The 15,323-nt window shown below is 41.8% G+C and overlaps 1 protein-coding gene across 1 annotated transcript in view; it reads left to right on the forward strand.

Annotated features, from left to right (window-relative positions):
- Window positions 1-15,323, forward strand: part of flii (FLII actin remodeling protein) — a 77,082-nt gene that overhangs the window by 49,312 nt on the left and 12,447 nt on the right. Inside the window, exons 17-24 of the mRNA XM_043711627.2 lie at window positions 336-419; window positions 1,038-1,209; window positions 1,969-2,073; window positions 2,263-2,454; window positions 3,014-3,202; window positions 6,876-7,015; window positions 8,125-8,332; window positions 14,865-15,019. Of these exons, the coding sequence (XP_043567562.1) occupies window positions 336-419; window positions 1,038-1,209; window positions 1,969-2,073; window positions 2,263-2,454; window positions 3,014-3,202; window positions 6,876-7,015; window positions 8,125-8,332; window positions 14,865-15,019 (1,245 nt within the window). The remainder of the gene's footprint in view (window positions 1-335; window positions 420-1,037; window positions 1,210-1,968; window positions 2,074-2,262; window positions 2,455-3,013; window positions 3,203-6,875; window positions 7,016-8,124; window positions 8,333-14,864; window positions 15,020-15,323) is intronic.

Raw genomic sequence — 15,323 nt, forward strand, 5'->3', positions numbered from 1 at the left:
ATAAAACTTCCATGATTGTATAGCCTAATTTTGCAGATTGTTCTTTTCCTTTTCCCATCACGTTTCCCATAACCTCATTCCCTCAGTACTTGTGGTGGTGTTTAGAGGGATTAGACTTCTGTGCTGTGAGTTGTATAACTTGATCTCCAATACATTTGAACTTGCGTATAGGGTTCTAAAAAATAAAAGCAGTTCTCCTGGCAGCATCACTTAATTAGATATTAAGCCTAAATCCATCAAAAGTGACATTCAGAATAATATCCTATGGCATACTTGGATTTCTCTTTACCTCATTGTCTTTTTTTCAGGATGTGAACGCTTTTTTTTTCTTCTAGCTTTGTGTTTCTCCTCGATCATGGGCTTGAGATTTACATCTGGAGAGGCTCCCAGGCCACACTCAGTGCAAGCACAAAAGCCAGGTACTAGTCCTTCAGGGTATTGTATACAGTTTTTATCACTATCAAAGGATGCATAGGCACATGAATGAATGAAGAGAGAAGCACCAGGACTGATTTGGGTGTAAACGGGATCAACTTCATTGATTGTCAAAATTTTAAACTTTACAGTCTAGAAAACCAATTCATGGGAATCTTTCTTGGGTGTCAGGTGTTCTATTTAGGAAGTGAACCCAGAATGTGCAAGATAAAATAGGCCAGTAAAGCCAGAGAAAGTGAATTTACACAAATTTTAAGTGATTTTAAAGGATTAACATATTCCGTGATAAATATGTGAAATAGTAGTGATGGGCATGAGATGTATATTTCAGTTGTGGACTGGATAAATTGAATAGGCCCAAATGGTCTTTCCAAATTTTTTATTTGTCAGCCAATGCAAAGTATTTTAGAGACAGAATGCTGATGAAACACTAAGGTATTCAAAGTTGTCATACTGTGGGCTGTTAGCTTTATTATGTTTTTAGATTCGAAGGCAGCATGCCCATTATGAAATCTTGGTTAGACAATGTTTGAGAATAGTTGTTCAGCATGTGGAAATGTTTTATCTGAAGTGTTTTGTAATCAGATTTTCCTGTCTTTCAGACTGTTTGCTGAAAAGATAAATAAAAATGAGAGAAAAGGAAATGCAGAGATAATACAACTAATGCAAAATCAAGAGACACCAGAATTCTGGGAGGCATTGGGAGGACAACCTGAGGAGATTAAGTGTCATGTGATGGATGATTTTAAGCCAGTGCGGCCTAAGCTTTACAAGGTCTTTGAAACAAAGATTTTGCTTTTTTTTATATAGAGATTGCAGATGAAACGTCAGTATGTTTTGCACTGTACTCTCCTAATATAATTCATACAAAGCTTTTTTTTCTTAGTTTCGGGAATGAGGGCTGATGAAACTACAGTACCCTCTATCCAGTAGCCTGAGGCCGAAAGAGCATCAGTGTAAAATGTTCAGAGTAACCTCTTATTTATACCAGGGAAGCTTGAAATATTTTAGATAGTGAATTGAAATATGATGGGGTTGTCTCATTCAGGTACATTTTTTGATGGTTTAGGGAAAGCAGTGGCATGTTTTGAAAATAAATTATTCACAAGATGAGGGCATCACTGGTTGGGCCAGAAGTTGTTACCCATCCTAATTGCACAGAGGACAGATAAGAGTCAACCACACTGCTGTTGGTCTGAAGTCATGTATTCCAGAGCAGGTAAGGATGGCAATTTTCTTCCCTAAGGACATTAGTGAACCAGATAGATTTTTCCAGTAATTGACCATGGATTCACGATCATCATTTAGACTGAATTCAAATGCCACCATCTGCCGTGGTGGTTTTTGAACCTGGATTCCCAGACCATTACCTGTGTCTCTGGATTCCCAGACCATTACCTGTGTCTCTGGATTGCCAGTCCATTGATAATACCATTAGGCTATTGCCTCCCTGAAATCAGTTTTGTCTGAATGTTCCTGCACTAAACTCTAGAACAACTCGTACAATGCATGTTTCATTTGTTGTTTCTTTAGGTTGGCTTGGGTCTTGGATACCTGGAGCTTCCTCAGATTAATTATAAACTCTCCGTAGAGCACAAAGTGAAGCCAAAAGTTGATCTGCTGCCAGAGCTGAGACTGGTACAGTAACTTTTCATATGGGTGTTGAATTCTGTATGGTGTTTAGTAGTGAATGATTGATTTTGTGTTTAATACCCAGCTTGGTTGTTATGTAATTAAATCTATTTGATTGTCCAGCTAAAACTGATGTCCTGATTTATTAGTGTCATTCGGCAAGTCGTTTGAGCACAGTTTCCCTTTTCATTTCAGGTCCAGAGTCTTTTGGATACACGATCTGTCTATATTCTTGATTGCTGGTCAGATGTTTTCATTTGGATTGGACGCAAATCTCCTCGATTGGTCAGAGCTGCAGCCCTGAAACTGGGGCAGGAGTTGTGTGGCATGTTGCACCGCCCCAAGCATGCCATTGTTATCCGGAACCTGGAGGGGACAGAATGTCAAGTAGGAAACCTGGCTTTGGGTTACTATTAGGAATGTGCAGGAAATAAATGGGCCACTATTTCATGTTGTTTAAATACAATTAACTCATTCTTGATTAACGTGAATTTTGTCAGCATAAACTGGCTATAATGTGATTGGTGAATTGTGGATGTTGTTTGCATAACACAAATTTTCTGTAGAACGTGAAAAATAGGTTTTCTGTAGCGCATTCTTCTACAGTGCGATTCCTACAGCAGTATTCCATAGCGTGATTTTCTATAGCGCAAGGTTGCAGAGGAACAGAACTGTCACGTTATAGTAGAATGTCTGTAGCCAAAAATGAGTTAAATGACAGCAAGCTTTGAGTTTAATCATATGTAGGTTGTGGAAGGAAGATGAGATGATGACTTAGCTATTTTGAGATTCTGGATCATCTGAGTGAACTAAAAAATTGAAATGTGAAAATTGTGCAGGATGCTTCCTGTGCTTGATTGCTTATCGGTTAATGTTCTCTTGCTTTTGATTAAATTATATTAATGATTCTGTTTTCTAACAAATATGACCTATTGTTTGTAACTAGGTGTTTAAATCTAAATTCCGTAACTGGGATGATGTCCTGAAGGTGGACTATACAAGAAACGCGGAGACTGTGCTGAAGCGAGAAGGTCTTATGGGTAAAGTGAAGAAGGACACAGAGAAGGGAGACCAGATTAAAGCAGATCTGACTGCCTTATTTCTGCCACGACAGCCACCAATGCCACTTTCTGAGGTATTGGATGTCATTGCACTTAAAACCACAGAAACGAGTGATCCCCATTGAAGCGTTTAGGTTAAAAAGTAGATTTATCAAAAGGAGCCTGACTCCAGCGATTTCATCAATAACTCTTTGCTAGGCTACACCACCGTCAATTTTTGCAATCAGGTGCTGCTTCCTTCTGGAATTAATTCCATAGGCACTAATGTTATTTTGCAAGAGGAAATTGTAACTAAAAGGTTCAGTGTCTAAGAGTTTTGTGACAGTTCAAGCATTATATTGGACACTTGTTTGTAGCCTAATCACTGGTTGTAGTGTTGAGCATCCTGGTTTGCCCTACACCCATCATTTTTCATTTAGCTTTTAAAAACTGTTTATTAAGGGTGATGATGGGAATGCAACCTTTCCTAATGGTTTAGTCAATGCCTTCTAAAATTAGGCTGCTTAAAAAGCCAAGTTTCTGACCAAGATTGTGAATTTCACCAAAGATCCTCGGATTGTACCTTCCAAACTCAGGACCACTTCCATCTAGAAGGACAAGGGCAACAGATGGAGCGGAACACCACCACCTTCAGATTCCTGCCAAGCCATTCACCATTTTGACTTGGAAATATATCGGCAGTCTTTCACTTGCTGGGTCAACATCTAGAAATTCTCTCTCTAATGGTATTGTGGGTCAACCCACTGCAGGTGGACTGCAGTGGTTCAAGGAGGCAGCTCACCACCACCTTCTCAAGGGCAACTAGGGATGGGTAATAAATGCTGGTCAGCTAGCAACGCCCATATCCCACGAAAATGAATTTTTAAAAAAATGAATAAATAAAATTTAGGTCTTGATATTTCAATAAGGCAGACAAAATTGAAATGTTGGAATGGAACGGGCTAGACCAGAAAATAAAGGTTAGGACAAGTTGAGGAAGGATCTTTGTACAAAGGGGCAGTGAGTAGAATCCTTTTGGGTCAAGCTAATAACTAACCAGGGTCGGTGTGTTTTGTTTTAATTCATTCATGGGATGTCGGTATTCCTGGCCCATCCCTAGTTGCCCTTCCGAAGATGGTAGTGAGCTTCCACCTTGAATTGCTGTAGTCCGTTTGGTGTATGTGTACTTGCAATGCTGTTGAAAGCAATTCCAGGACTATAACCCATCGACACTGGTGTAATGGCAATATATTTTCAACTCAAGATTCAACTCTGGTGAATGGCTTGGAGGGCAACTTGCATGTAGTGGTGTTTCCATGTCTTCTGTCCTTGTTTTTCTATACGCTTGTGCTTGTAGTTTTGACAGATGCTGTCTAGAGAACTTGATGAATGTTTGGATTCTATTTGGAGACGGTGTGTGCTGCTACCTGATGTCTCTCATGGAGGGAGTAGATGTTTATGGATATGGTGTCGATCAAGCAGGCTGGATGATGTCAAGCTTGTTCAGTGTTGTTAGACTTGTACTCATCCAGGCGAGTGGTGTGTATTCTGTCACTCCTGACTTGTGCCTTCTAGATGGTGGGCAAGCTTTGGGGAGTGAGGAGGTGAATTATTTATTGCAGTATTCCTCTGACCTGCTGTTGAGAGCCAGTTTTTACATGGCTGGGAGAAAGTGAGGACTGCAGATGCTGGGGATCAGAGCTGAAAAATGTGTTGCTGGAAAAGCGCAGCAGGTCAGGCAGCATCCAAGGAGCAGGAGAATTGACATTTCGGGCATAAGCCCTTCTTCAGGGCTTTCCTGAAGGGCTTATGCCCAAAATGTTGATTCTCCTGCTCCTTGGATGCTGCCTGACCTTTTACATGGCTAGTCCAGTTTAGTTTCTCATCAATGGTAACCTCACGATGTTGACAGTGGAGTATACTAATGCCATTTGAAGGAGTGATAGTTAGATTCAGTTGTTGGAAGTCACTTTTAAAACCAAACCTGGATTTTTGTCCAGGTGTCGCTGCATTTGGATATGGACTGCTTCAGTATTTCAGGAGTTGTGAAAGGTGCTGACTTTGTTCAGTTATCAGTGAACATTCCTACTTCTGACATTATGATGTAAGAATGATTGTTAAGAAACAGTTGAAGATGGTTGGGCCTAGGATACAATCCTGAGGAATGCCAGTACAGATGTTCTGGAGCTGAGATGACTGACCTTCCACAACTAAAACCATCTGTTTTTTTATTCCAGGATGCCTCAAACCAGCAGAGTTTTACCCTGGCTTGCTGTTGCTTTCAGTTTTGCTAGCGCTCCTTAATGCCATGCTCACTTAAATGTGGCCTTGATGTCAAGTGCAGCCACTTTCACCTCCTCTCTGGAATTAAACCTTTGTTCAAATATGAACTAAGACTATAATAACATCAGGAGCTGAGTGGTTAGGTGTACTCCAACTTGAAATCACAATAAGTTTTGACTCTTTAAGGGAATCAAGTGATGAGGAAGTTGGGCATGAAAATGGGTTTGTGGTCATGGGCCAGCCATGATCTCATTAAATGATGAATCAGGGTAAAGGAGCTGTATGGTCTAGTTTTTGAGGATATCCTAAAAATGAATAGCACAGATTTTTCACAATTTTAATCAATTTTCCAAATATTTCAAGGAAAAAGTGAGTATTGATATTTGTGGATTGGCACAACGAATCACTACAGGCAATTGGAGTGTGGCTTTTATTTTCAGGGCGTGGAATACAAATATGCTATAGTTGTGTGATGTGCTGATTAAATTGCATTTTGAGTATTGTGCACGATTCTGGCTACACCACCTCAAGATCAATGTATTAGAGGAAGTCCAGTTCAGATATTGAGGCTAAAGAGATTAACCTTAGAGTATAAATTACATAGACAAGAGTTTCATTGTGTAGAGAAGATTAGGGATGAATTAATAGAATTATAGAAACCCTACAATGCAGATAGAGAGAGGAGCCATTTGGCCCATCGAATCTACACTGACACTCCAAAGAGCTTCCCACCCAGACCCATCCCATCCCTATGACTTACCCACCTAGCCTATAGGGCAGTTTAGCATGACCAATCCACATAAACTGCACATCTTTGGATTGTGGGAGAAAACCAGAGCATTTGGGGAAACCCATGCAGACACAGGGAGAACATGCGAACTCTGTGCAGACAGTCACCCATGATTGGAACTGAACCTGGGTCTCTGGTGCTTTGTGGCAGCAGTACTAACCACTGTGCCACCCCTTGAGCTGTTAAATTGAGCTGTTTAACATAAGGGATTTGATAAGATAGACAAAGGTAACTTTCTTTAGGAGTTGACAGCAACAGGAATAACTCTAAAATTGGAGCTATGCTGTTGAGGTGATGCTGGGAACCAGTTCTTCAAACAGTTGTGGAAATGTGGAGCTTCCTTTCCCACAAACAGTGGTCAAAAAAATAAACTACAATGAAAAGTTCAAAGTGGAGATGGAGATTTTTTTTAAGAATATAAAAGGGTATAGATCCATAATGGGTAAATGGAATTGAGATATGGATGAGTCATGAACTAATGAAGAGTGGAACAGGCTTGAGGAGTTCACTGTTTGATTAGAGTAAGACTAACTAATTCCTATGTTAATTCTGTACCCTTTTAATTGTGGCAGCAATATTTTGAAGGTATTGAGATTTATAGAAATTACTTGAATTAATTGAAAAATATGTCAGCTTTTTCTTTACTGTTTGGTGGAGTTGAGATACAGCTTTTTCAACTTGGTTTCTAATTTCAGGCTGAGCAACTAATGGAGGAGTGGAATGAGGACCTGGATGGAATGGAAGGCTTTGTGCTTGAAGGCAAGAAATTTGCGCGCCTTCCAGAAGAAGATTTTGGTCATTTTTACACTCAGGATTGCTATGTCTTTCTTTGCAGGTAACTAGTTGAATGGAGTTAAGTATTAGTCTAGATAACTACACAACCACAGTTCAGTCCAGGTCTTTGGGCCTCCTAAAAGTCTGAGACTAGACTGAGCCAGACATGCACAGTAGGACCCCTTGGAAGTCTGATAGAGCTGAGTACAGGGTAACTGGATGATTTATACTTCTGATGGGACTGTTATTCAACATCTGGAATCCTCTGAAAACACACTTAATTCTCAAGTTACATTCAGAGACTTTAGGGGTGTACCCACTTGCTTTTCTCAGTGGTTAACTGGAAAAGGTTAGGGAGAATTAAAACTGTTCCATCTCCTGATTAGCTATAAAACTGTCTCTACCCTTGCCAAAATGTCCAATAACCCGACTCCTGGTCAACTGATATTTGCTCCCCGCTAGTCAGGCCCTCACAGCTTGATCCACATGCCACCTGAACCGATCATGGCTACTGTGCCAGTCTATACACTCACCCATCTGCCATCCTTGCTTTGTCACCCATTTTGCTATCCTACTGTCTTCCTCCACCGGCCTGCCACTCTAAATCCCTCACCCACCTGCTGACCTACCACTCATCTATCTGTAAGCCTGCTCTATTCCTGTACTTTCTCTCCTGGTCAAAGATTTTTTTACATCTTTTATCCCCTAAAATATAGTTGTTATCACTGTAAAAAAAATAAATAAAAAAAATTGGTTTGCTTCCAGAACTGATCCTACACTAGAAGGTACAAGTGTGCCTATGTTTTTAAACAGTCCTGAATTGAGGTTTGGGCTAGAAAAATGGAACTGTGGTTGCCAATCCTCGGAAAATTTAACTTTGTGTTTTTATTAATCGTTTAGCTGGAAAGCATTCATTTAAGTCTCTGATCTCGAACTGCAAGTTAGAAGTTTGATAATTTATGAATACTATCTGAAGTCCTTAATTGAATTGTTGCATGTACGTACTTGCTTCTAGTTCAGCCCATTAGCTGCATGTACGAGCAATTTATCAATCTCAATTCATTTGAAACCTCATGCATTGAGCGAAGTCTGTCGTCTCTTTCCTGTACTCCACCCACACTCCCTGCCATGTCTGTTGATAGTTATTATGGTTCTTTTGGTTTGCTTCAGGTACTGGGTTCCAATGGAGTATGAAGATGATCAGAAAGATAAAGAGAAGATGGAAGAGAATGGAGATGAAGAAGAAAAACAACAAGAGGAAGACTTCCAGTGCGTGGTGTACTTCTGGCAGGGCCGTGAGGCTTCCAACATGGGATGGTTAACTTTCACCTTCAGCCTGCAGAAGAAATTTGAGAGCCTTTTCCCTGGCAAGCTAGAGGTAAAGAGTTCTGTGTTCTCAATACAAAACGGTACAAAACGTTTTCATAGTTAGATTTATCTATCAGAGCAAGTTTAAAAGGTTATAAAGACGTGATTTTTTTCCTTGCCTATGGTGTTTTCTCTTGTTCTTGTCTCTCTTCTGACGACATTAGCCCTCAAGGTTCAAGGGGCATCCTATGGTCTGGCGATTCTAAGACAAGCCAGCTGTGCTCTTTTCCACAATCTGGTAGGTATCTCTGGCAACTGTTACCTATCATTACCTGCTTTTGAGGAGGTGACAATGAGTCATTCTTGAACTGTTTGTTGAAGGTAGTCTGAGATCTGGTAGGTAGTGTTTCAGGATTTAGACCCACTGAAAATGAAAGAATAGCAATGTGTTTTCAAGTCAGTGTATTATGTGACTTGGCAGGAGAGCTTGGAAGTGAAGGTGTTCCCATGCACCTTCTGGTTCTCGTCCTTATACGTGGTGGAGATCACAAGTTTGGGAAACAGCCAATGCTGTCGACTCATACAGCACCTTTGGTCCAAGTTGACCAAGTTTCCCAAACAAACTAGTCCCACGTGCCTACATTCTGCCCATATACCTCTAAACCGTACCTGTCCAAATATTTTTTAAAAGTTGTAAGTATGACTTGCTCTGGCAGTTCATTCCACACATGAACTACCCTCTGTAGAAAAAGTTGCCCCTTGGGTCTTTTTACAAATCTTTCTCCTCTCAAGCTTATAAATATGCCCCCTACTTTTGAACTTTACCACATGAGGGAAAAAACCCTTGATATTCACCTTTATTTATGCCCCCCCCATGATTTTATAAACCTCAAGAAGGTCATCCCTCAACCTCCTATGTTACAGTGAAAAAGGTTTCAGCCTACCCTTGTAACTCAGTGGTACTGGTAAATCTTTTCTGAACCCTCTCCATCTTAATAATTTATTTTCTATGGAAGGGTGACCAGAACTGTAAACTGTACTCCAAAAGTAGCCTCTCAATATGACTATTCCAACTCCTATAACTGAATGGTCTCAGCACTGAAAGCAAACATGCTAAATGCTGCCTTAGCCACCCTGTCTACCGTAATGCAACTTTCAATGAACTAAGTACCTGAGCCCCAGGTGTCTCTGTTCAACAACACGACCCAGGACCCTACCATTAACCGTATAAGTCCTGCTATTGTTTGTTTTACCAAAGTGCAACACCTTGCATTTATCCAAAATAAACTCCATCTACCTCTCCTCTGCCCTTTGGTCCAATTGATCAGGATCCCTTTGTAACCTTAGATAACCTTCATTGTACCACTAATTTTGGTGGCCTCCACAAACTTCCCACCCATGCCTCCTATATTCTCATCCAAATCATTGATATAAGTGACAAACAAAAATGGGCCCAGCACCAATCCTTGTGGGACATTGCTGGTCACAGACCTCCAGTTCGAAAAACAACCCTCGGTCATCACCCTTTGTCTCCTACCGTCAAGCCAATTTTATATCCAGTTGGCAAACTCTCCCTGAATCCCATGTGATCTGACTTTACTAATTAGTCGACCATGCACAATCATGTTCCTGTCTCCACTGTTGATGTACAGTGCCAGTAGCATATTCCACTTGCAGGCTACACTACAGGTTGTCTGTGTGAAACCACAGGAGATGGGGAGATACGAAATGAATATTTTACATCAGGTTTTGCTGTGGAAAAATGAATGGAGGCTAGGGAACTTGGGAAAATAAATATTGATGTCTTGAAAACATATGGAAGAGGGAAGTGCTGGAGGCCTTTAAAATAACAAAGATGGATAAATCTCCAGGCTCTGATCAAGTGTATCCAAGGATATTGTGCGACGTTAGGGAAGAAATCGCAGGTCCACTAGCAGAGATATTGTATCATTTACAGCCATAGGTGAGGAGCCGGAGGGCTGGAGAGTAATGTTGTGCCTTTATTTAAGAAAGACTGGAAGGAGGAGCCTGGGAACTACAGATGTGTGAGCCTTATGTCAGTGGTTAGTTGTTGGAGGGGATTCTGAGGGACAGGATTTGCATGCATTTGTTGAGGCAAGAATTGATTGGGAATAATCAGCGTGGCTTTGTGCATGGGGAATTGTGACCACAAACTTGATTGAGGTTTTTGCGACATACTCAAAAGGATTGAGGGCAGAACGATAGACTTCTACATGGAATTTTGTAAAGTTTTTGGCAAAGTCCACATGGTAGACTAAATCTGCTCCCAGGAGGAGCGGTTCCACCATAGAACACACCAGATGGCCTCCTTCTTTAGAGACCGCAATTTCCCTTCCCACGTGGTTAAAGATGCCCTCCAACGCATCTCATCCACATCCCGCACCTCCGCCCTCAGACCCAACCCCTCCAACAGCAACAAGGACAGAACGCCCCTGGTGCTCACCTTCCACCCTACCAACCTTCGCATAAACCAAATCATCCGCCGACATTTCCGCCACCTCCAAACAGACCCCACCACCAGGGATATATTTCCCTCCCCACCCCTCTCCGCCTTCCGCAAAGACCGTTCCCTCCGTGACTACCTGGTCAGGTCCACGCCCCCCTACGACCCACCCTCCCATCCTGGCACTTTCCCCTGCCACCGCAGGAACTGTAAAACCTGCGCCCACACCTCCTCCCTCACCTCCATCCAAGGCCCCAAAGGAGCTTTCCACATCCATCAAAGTTTTACCTGCACATCCACTAATATCATCTATTGTATCCGTTGCTCCCGATGCGGTCTCCTCTACATTGGGGAGACTGGACGCCTCCTAGCAGAGCGCTTTAGGGAACATCTCCGAGACACCCGCACCAATCAACCACATCGCCCAGTGGCTCAACATTTCAACTCCCCCTCCCACTCTGCCGAGGATATGGAGGTGCTGGGCCTCCTCCACCGCCGCTCCCTCACCACCAGACGCCTGGAGGAAGAACGCCTCATCTTCCGCCTCGGAACACTTCAACCCCAGGGCATCAATGTGGATTTTAACAGTTTCCTCATTTCCCCTTCCCCCACCTCATCCTAGCTTCTAACCTCCAGAAACTCGATCCCCTGACCTGTCCGGACTTGTCCGACCTGCCCAGCTCCTTTTCCACCTATCCACTCCACCCTCTCCTCCCTGACCTATCACCTTCATCTCCTTCCCCACTGACCTATTGTACTCTATGCCACTCTCTCCCACCCCCACCCTCCTCTAGCTTATCTCTCCATGCTTCAGGCTCTCTGCCTTTATTCCTGATGAAGGGCTTTTGCCCGAAACGTCGATTTTGCCTGTCCTCGGATGCTGCCTGAATTGCTGTGCTCTTCCAGCACCACTGATCCAGACTAATTAGTAAGGCTAGGTTATGTAGAGCTTGCCAATTGGATATAAAATTGACTTGATGGTAGGAGACAGGTTTTTTTTTCCAGACTGGAGGCCTGTGATCAGTGGTGCTCCATGGGGATCGGTGCTGGGTCCACTGTTGTTTGCCATTTATATAAATGATTTAGGTAAGAATAGAGAAAGCACGGTTAGCAAGATGGCAGAAGACACCAAGGTTGGTGGTATAGTTGGTAGTGAAGAAGGTTATCTGAGATTACAAACAGATCTTATCAATTAGGTCAATGGACTGAGGAGTGGCAGATGGAGTTTAATGTGGATAAATGCAAGGGATTATATTTTGGTTAAATAAGCGAAGGTACAACGTCTACAATTAAAAGTAGGGCCTTGGGTAGTATTGAACAGCGACCTCAGGTTCAAATACATAATTCTTTTGAAGTGTACGTCACGTATAGATAGGGTGGTTAAGAAAGTGTTTTAGCACATTTGCCTTCATTGCTCAGACCTTTGAGTATAAGGGTTAGGATGCTATGTTGAGGTTGTACAGGATGTTGGTGAGTAATGTGTAAAATTCTGGTTGCCCTGTTGGAAGAAGGATTGATTAAGCTAGTGAGGGTTCAAAAGAGATTATCAGGATGTTGATGAGGGTGGAGTGTTTGAGTTATAAGAGCAGCTGGGTAGAGTTGGACATTTTTCACTGGATCATAAGAGGTTGAGCAGTGACCTTTTATAGATGTTTATAAGATCATGACAGGTCCAGATAAGATGAATGACATGTGTCTTTTCCATAGGATGGGGGATCTCAAAAATAGGGGGCATATTTTTAAGGTGAGAAGAGAAGGATTTAAAAAAGACCTGAGCAGCAGCTTTTTCATGTAGAGCGTGGTTTGTGTATGAAATGAACTTCCAGAGGAAATGGTGAATGCCGGTACAGTTACAACATTTAAAAGTCAGCTTAGATAAGCACATAAGTAAGAAATGTTTGGAGAGATATGGGCCAAGCATAGACCAGTTGAGACTAGTTTTAGTTTTGGATTATGGTTAGCATGGACTGGTTGTACCAAAGAGTCTTTTTCTGTGTTGTATGAATCTGACTCTACAGTGATGGAATTCCAAATAAGTGCATTGCTTTGCCGTGAATAGTGGTCAGTGGTGATCCCCAAGATATTGCTTGGAGATGCAAATGCTATGAATATTATGGGAGATGGTTAAACTCTGTTGAAGATGGTCACAAATCACATGACACTGGGTCATAGTCTAACAGGTTTATTTGAAAATGCAAGTGTTCGGAGCCCGAAAGCTTGCAGTTTCAAATAAACCTGTTGGACTATAACCCGGTATCTTGTGATTTTTGACTATCCATCCCAGTCCAACACTAACACCTCCACGTCACTGTTGAAGATGGTCATTTCCTGGGGATCATGTAGAAAAAAATGATACTTGTCACTTAACAGCTGAAATATTAATATGGTCCTGGTATTGTTTGCGTGTGGGTGCAGATTGCATCAATTTCTGATCATTTGACATTAGCAGGGTGTTCTGCTTTATTAGTAAATTGTCGTACTTTACCTGAATATCAAGACATAAATGAAACATCTAAAGATAGCTGGACATTGTCTGCTGACCTGGTGAATACTATGGATGTGTTTTTGGCTTCTAGTGGCTACCTTCTTTTGTACCAACTATTGCATCAGGCATTGACGACCTTTTCTCCTCTCGATTCCTGTATATTTCCACAGAATGCTGACTGTACACTGCTTGGTTCCATTCAAAATTTTTTAATGAGTTAGTAGTGTCCACATACAGCAAAAGTCCACTACTAGGAAGATTAAGGGCAGCAGATATTAAGAAAGCATTTGTTCTTGTCATCCTGTAAGCTTGTCATCCTGTCTTGTACTGTTCTTTTATCATCACCTGATCAAAATCCTAGAGCACCTTGCCTAGCAGCTCTTGGGAATACCTTCATTCCACAGACAGTATCAGTTCAAGAAGGTGGCTCACCACCACATTCTCTGGCACCTAGGGATGAGCAAGAAATTCTAGCCTTGCAATCAATGCCCACATTATAAAATTGAATAATATAAATAAATTAAGTTATAGATTATAGTGGAATATAATTCTGCTAATGGCACACAGTGCCTCATAGACAACAGGTTTTGCCTGCTGGACCTACCCCACTTAAGTGGTTGTGCCATATAATCCGGTGGAAGGCACCTTCACTGTGAAGAGGAGACTTAGTCTCGAAGGACCATATGGTGGTTACTCTTGCTCATTATGTCCTAGATAAGAGAAAACATGGGCAAGTAAGTTATTTTTTTCATTTCCTCTTTCGCCAACTGCCAAAGTCCAGTCTGGCAGCTGTGTCATTTAGGCCTTGTCAGTAGTATTAAACTGAGTCACTTTTGATCATGGTGATTCATGAAGCAGGAGGTGATTTGTAGGTACTAATTAGCAGGAGGTTTATTTGCCCACTTGAAGCTGAGTCTCTTGAGGGGCTTACAGTCAGTGTTACAGACACAAAACTGTTCCCATTATACTAGCAGTGGGCTGCAGCTCTGGTGGTGTATTGTGACAGTGAGAAAGAACATGCTCAAAAATTATGAGTGAAGAGTCTCTGGCATTGACTAATGGGTATGGTTCTGCCTTACGTCCACTAGTTTTAATCTGGAACACTTTGCAGGGTTGAATGCTTTCATTGTAGTCTGATTCAAAGCTGAGGTGATGTGAGTCCTCTATTATATTGGTTTGATACAACAGACTGAAGTGAAGTTACCATGATCTGAGAGGATCATAGGTTGCTCTCTCATGAGAGGGAGACAGCTGATGATGACTTCAGCCAGTACATGCTGTTACCATCACTGTGCTTTGGAAACTGTTTTCCAGCCAACTGAGCTAACTGACCCATAAGACTAGTTTTCTAAGGCAGTTGAGAATAGAACACTGGTGTGGAACTGGGATCATGCAGAGATCTGACTGGGTATATATTGTCTGTTTTATTCCCTAAAAGGCAGGGCAATAGTACTATAAAGTTTTGTATAGCTATATGGTTTCAATTAAAGTATTGTGCCCACACTCCACCCTTATTACAAGTTCTGAAGAGAAGTAGGAGCAGTCAAGTGTATTGCTGCTGGAACCATGCAGGTATGTAGTGGGGATGTTGTATTGGGCTTGAAAATACAAGGGAGGAAACAAAAAATAAATGGATTAATTTTTGTCTGTCAGGTGGTGCGGATGACCCAGCAGCAGGAGAACCTGAAGTTCCTTTCTCATTTCAAAAGGAAATTCATTATTCACAAAGGAAAGAGAAAGGCCCCAGAGAATGGTCTGCAACCCAGCCTATATCACATCCGCACCAATGGCAGTGCCCTTTGCTCCAGGTGAGGCTTTGCAAACCTGACTTTGATATGACATTGTTCCTTTTCTCCTTCCTTCTCCTTGCATTCCTCTGCTCAGAAGGGCAAGTGACTAACTGATACCCAGTTTATTTCATTACTTGTTTCTGGAATGTTTGTGAGGTGATTTGCTCCATGTGGTGAAGGTACTTCCAAGAAGGTGTTAGCTGCATAATTTCATAAATTAACTCAGTCACAAGCAAGAAATAATGATATGTGCCTGGTGAATTTGGATTTTTGTGATTTGGTGTAGAACTAATTGTTGATGGTTTTCCATGCACCTGCTGCC

The sequence above is a fragment of the Chiloscyllium plagiosum genome, unplaced genomic scaffold (genome assembly GCF_037043375.1).
Source record: "Chiloscyllium plagiosum isolate Xiang-an unplaced genomic scaffold, Cpla_swu_hap1 HiC_scaffold_20, whole genome shotgun sequence".
Classification (NCBI taxonomy): Eukaryota; Metazoa; Chordata; class Chondrichthyes; order Orectolobiformes; family Hemiscylliidae; genus Chiloscyllium; species Chiloscyllium plagiosum.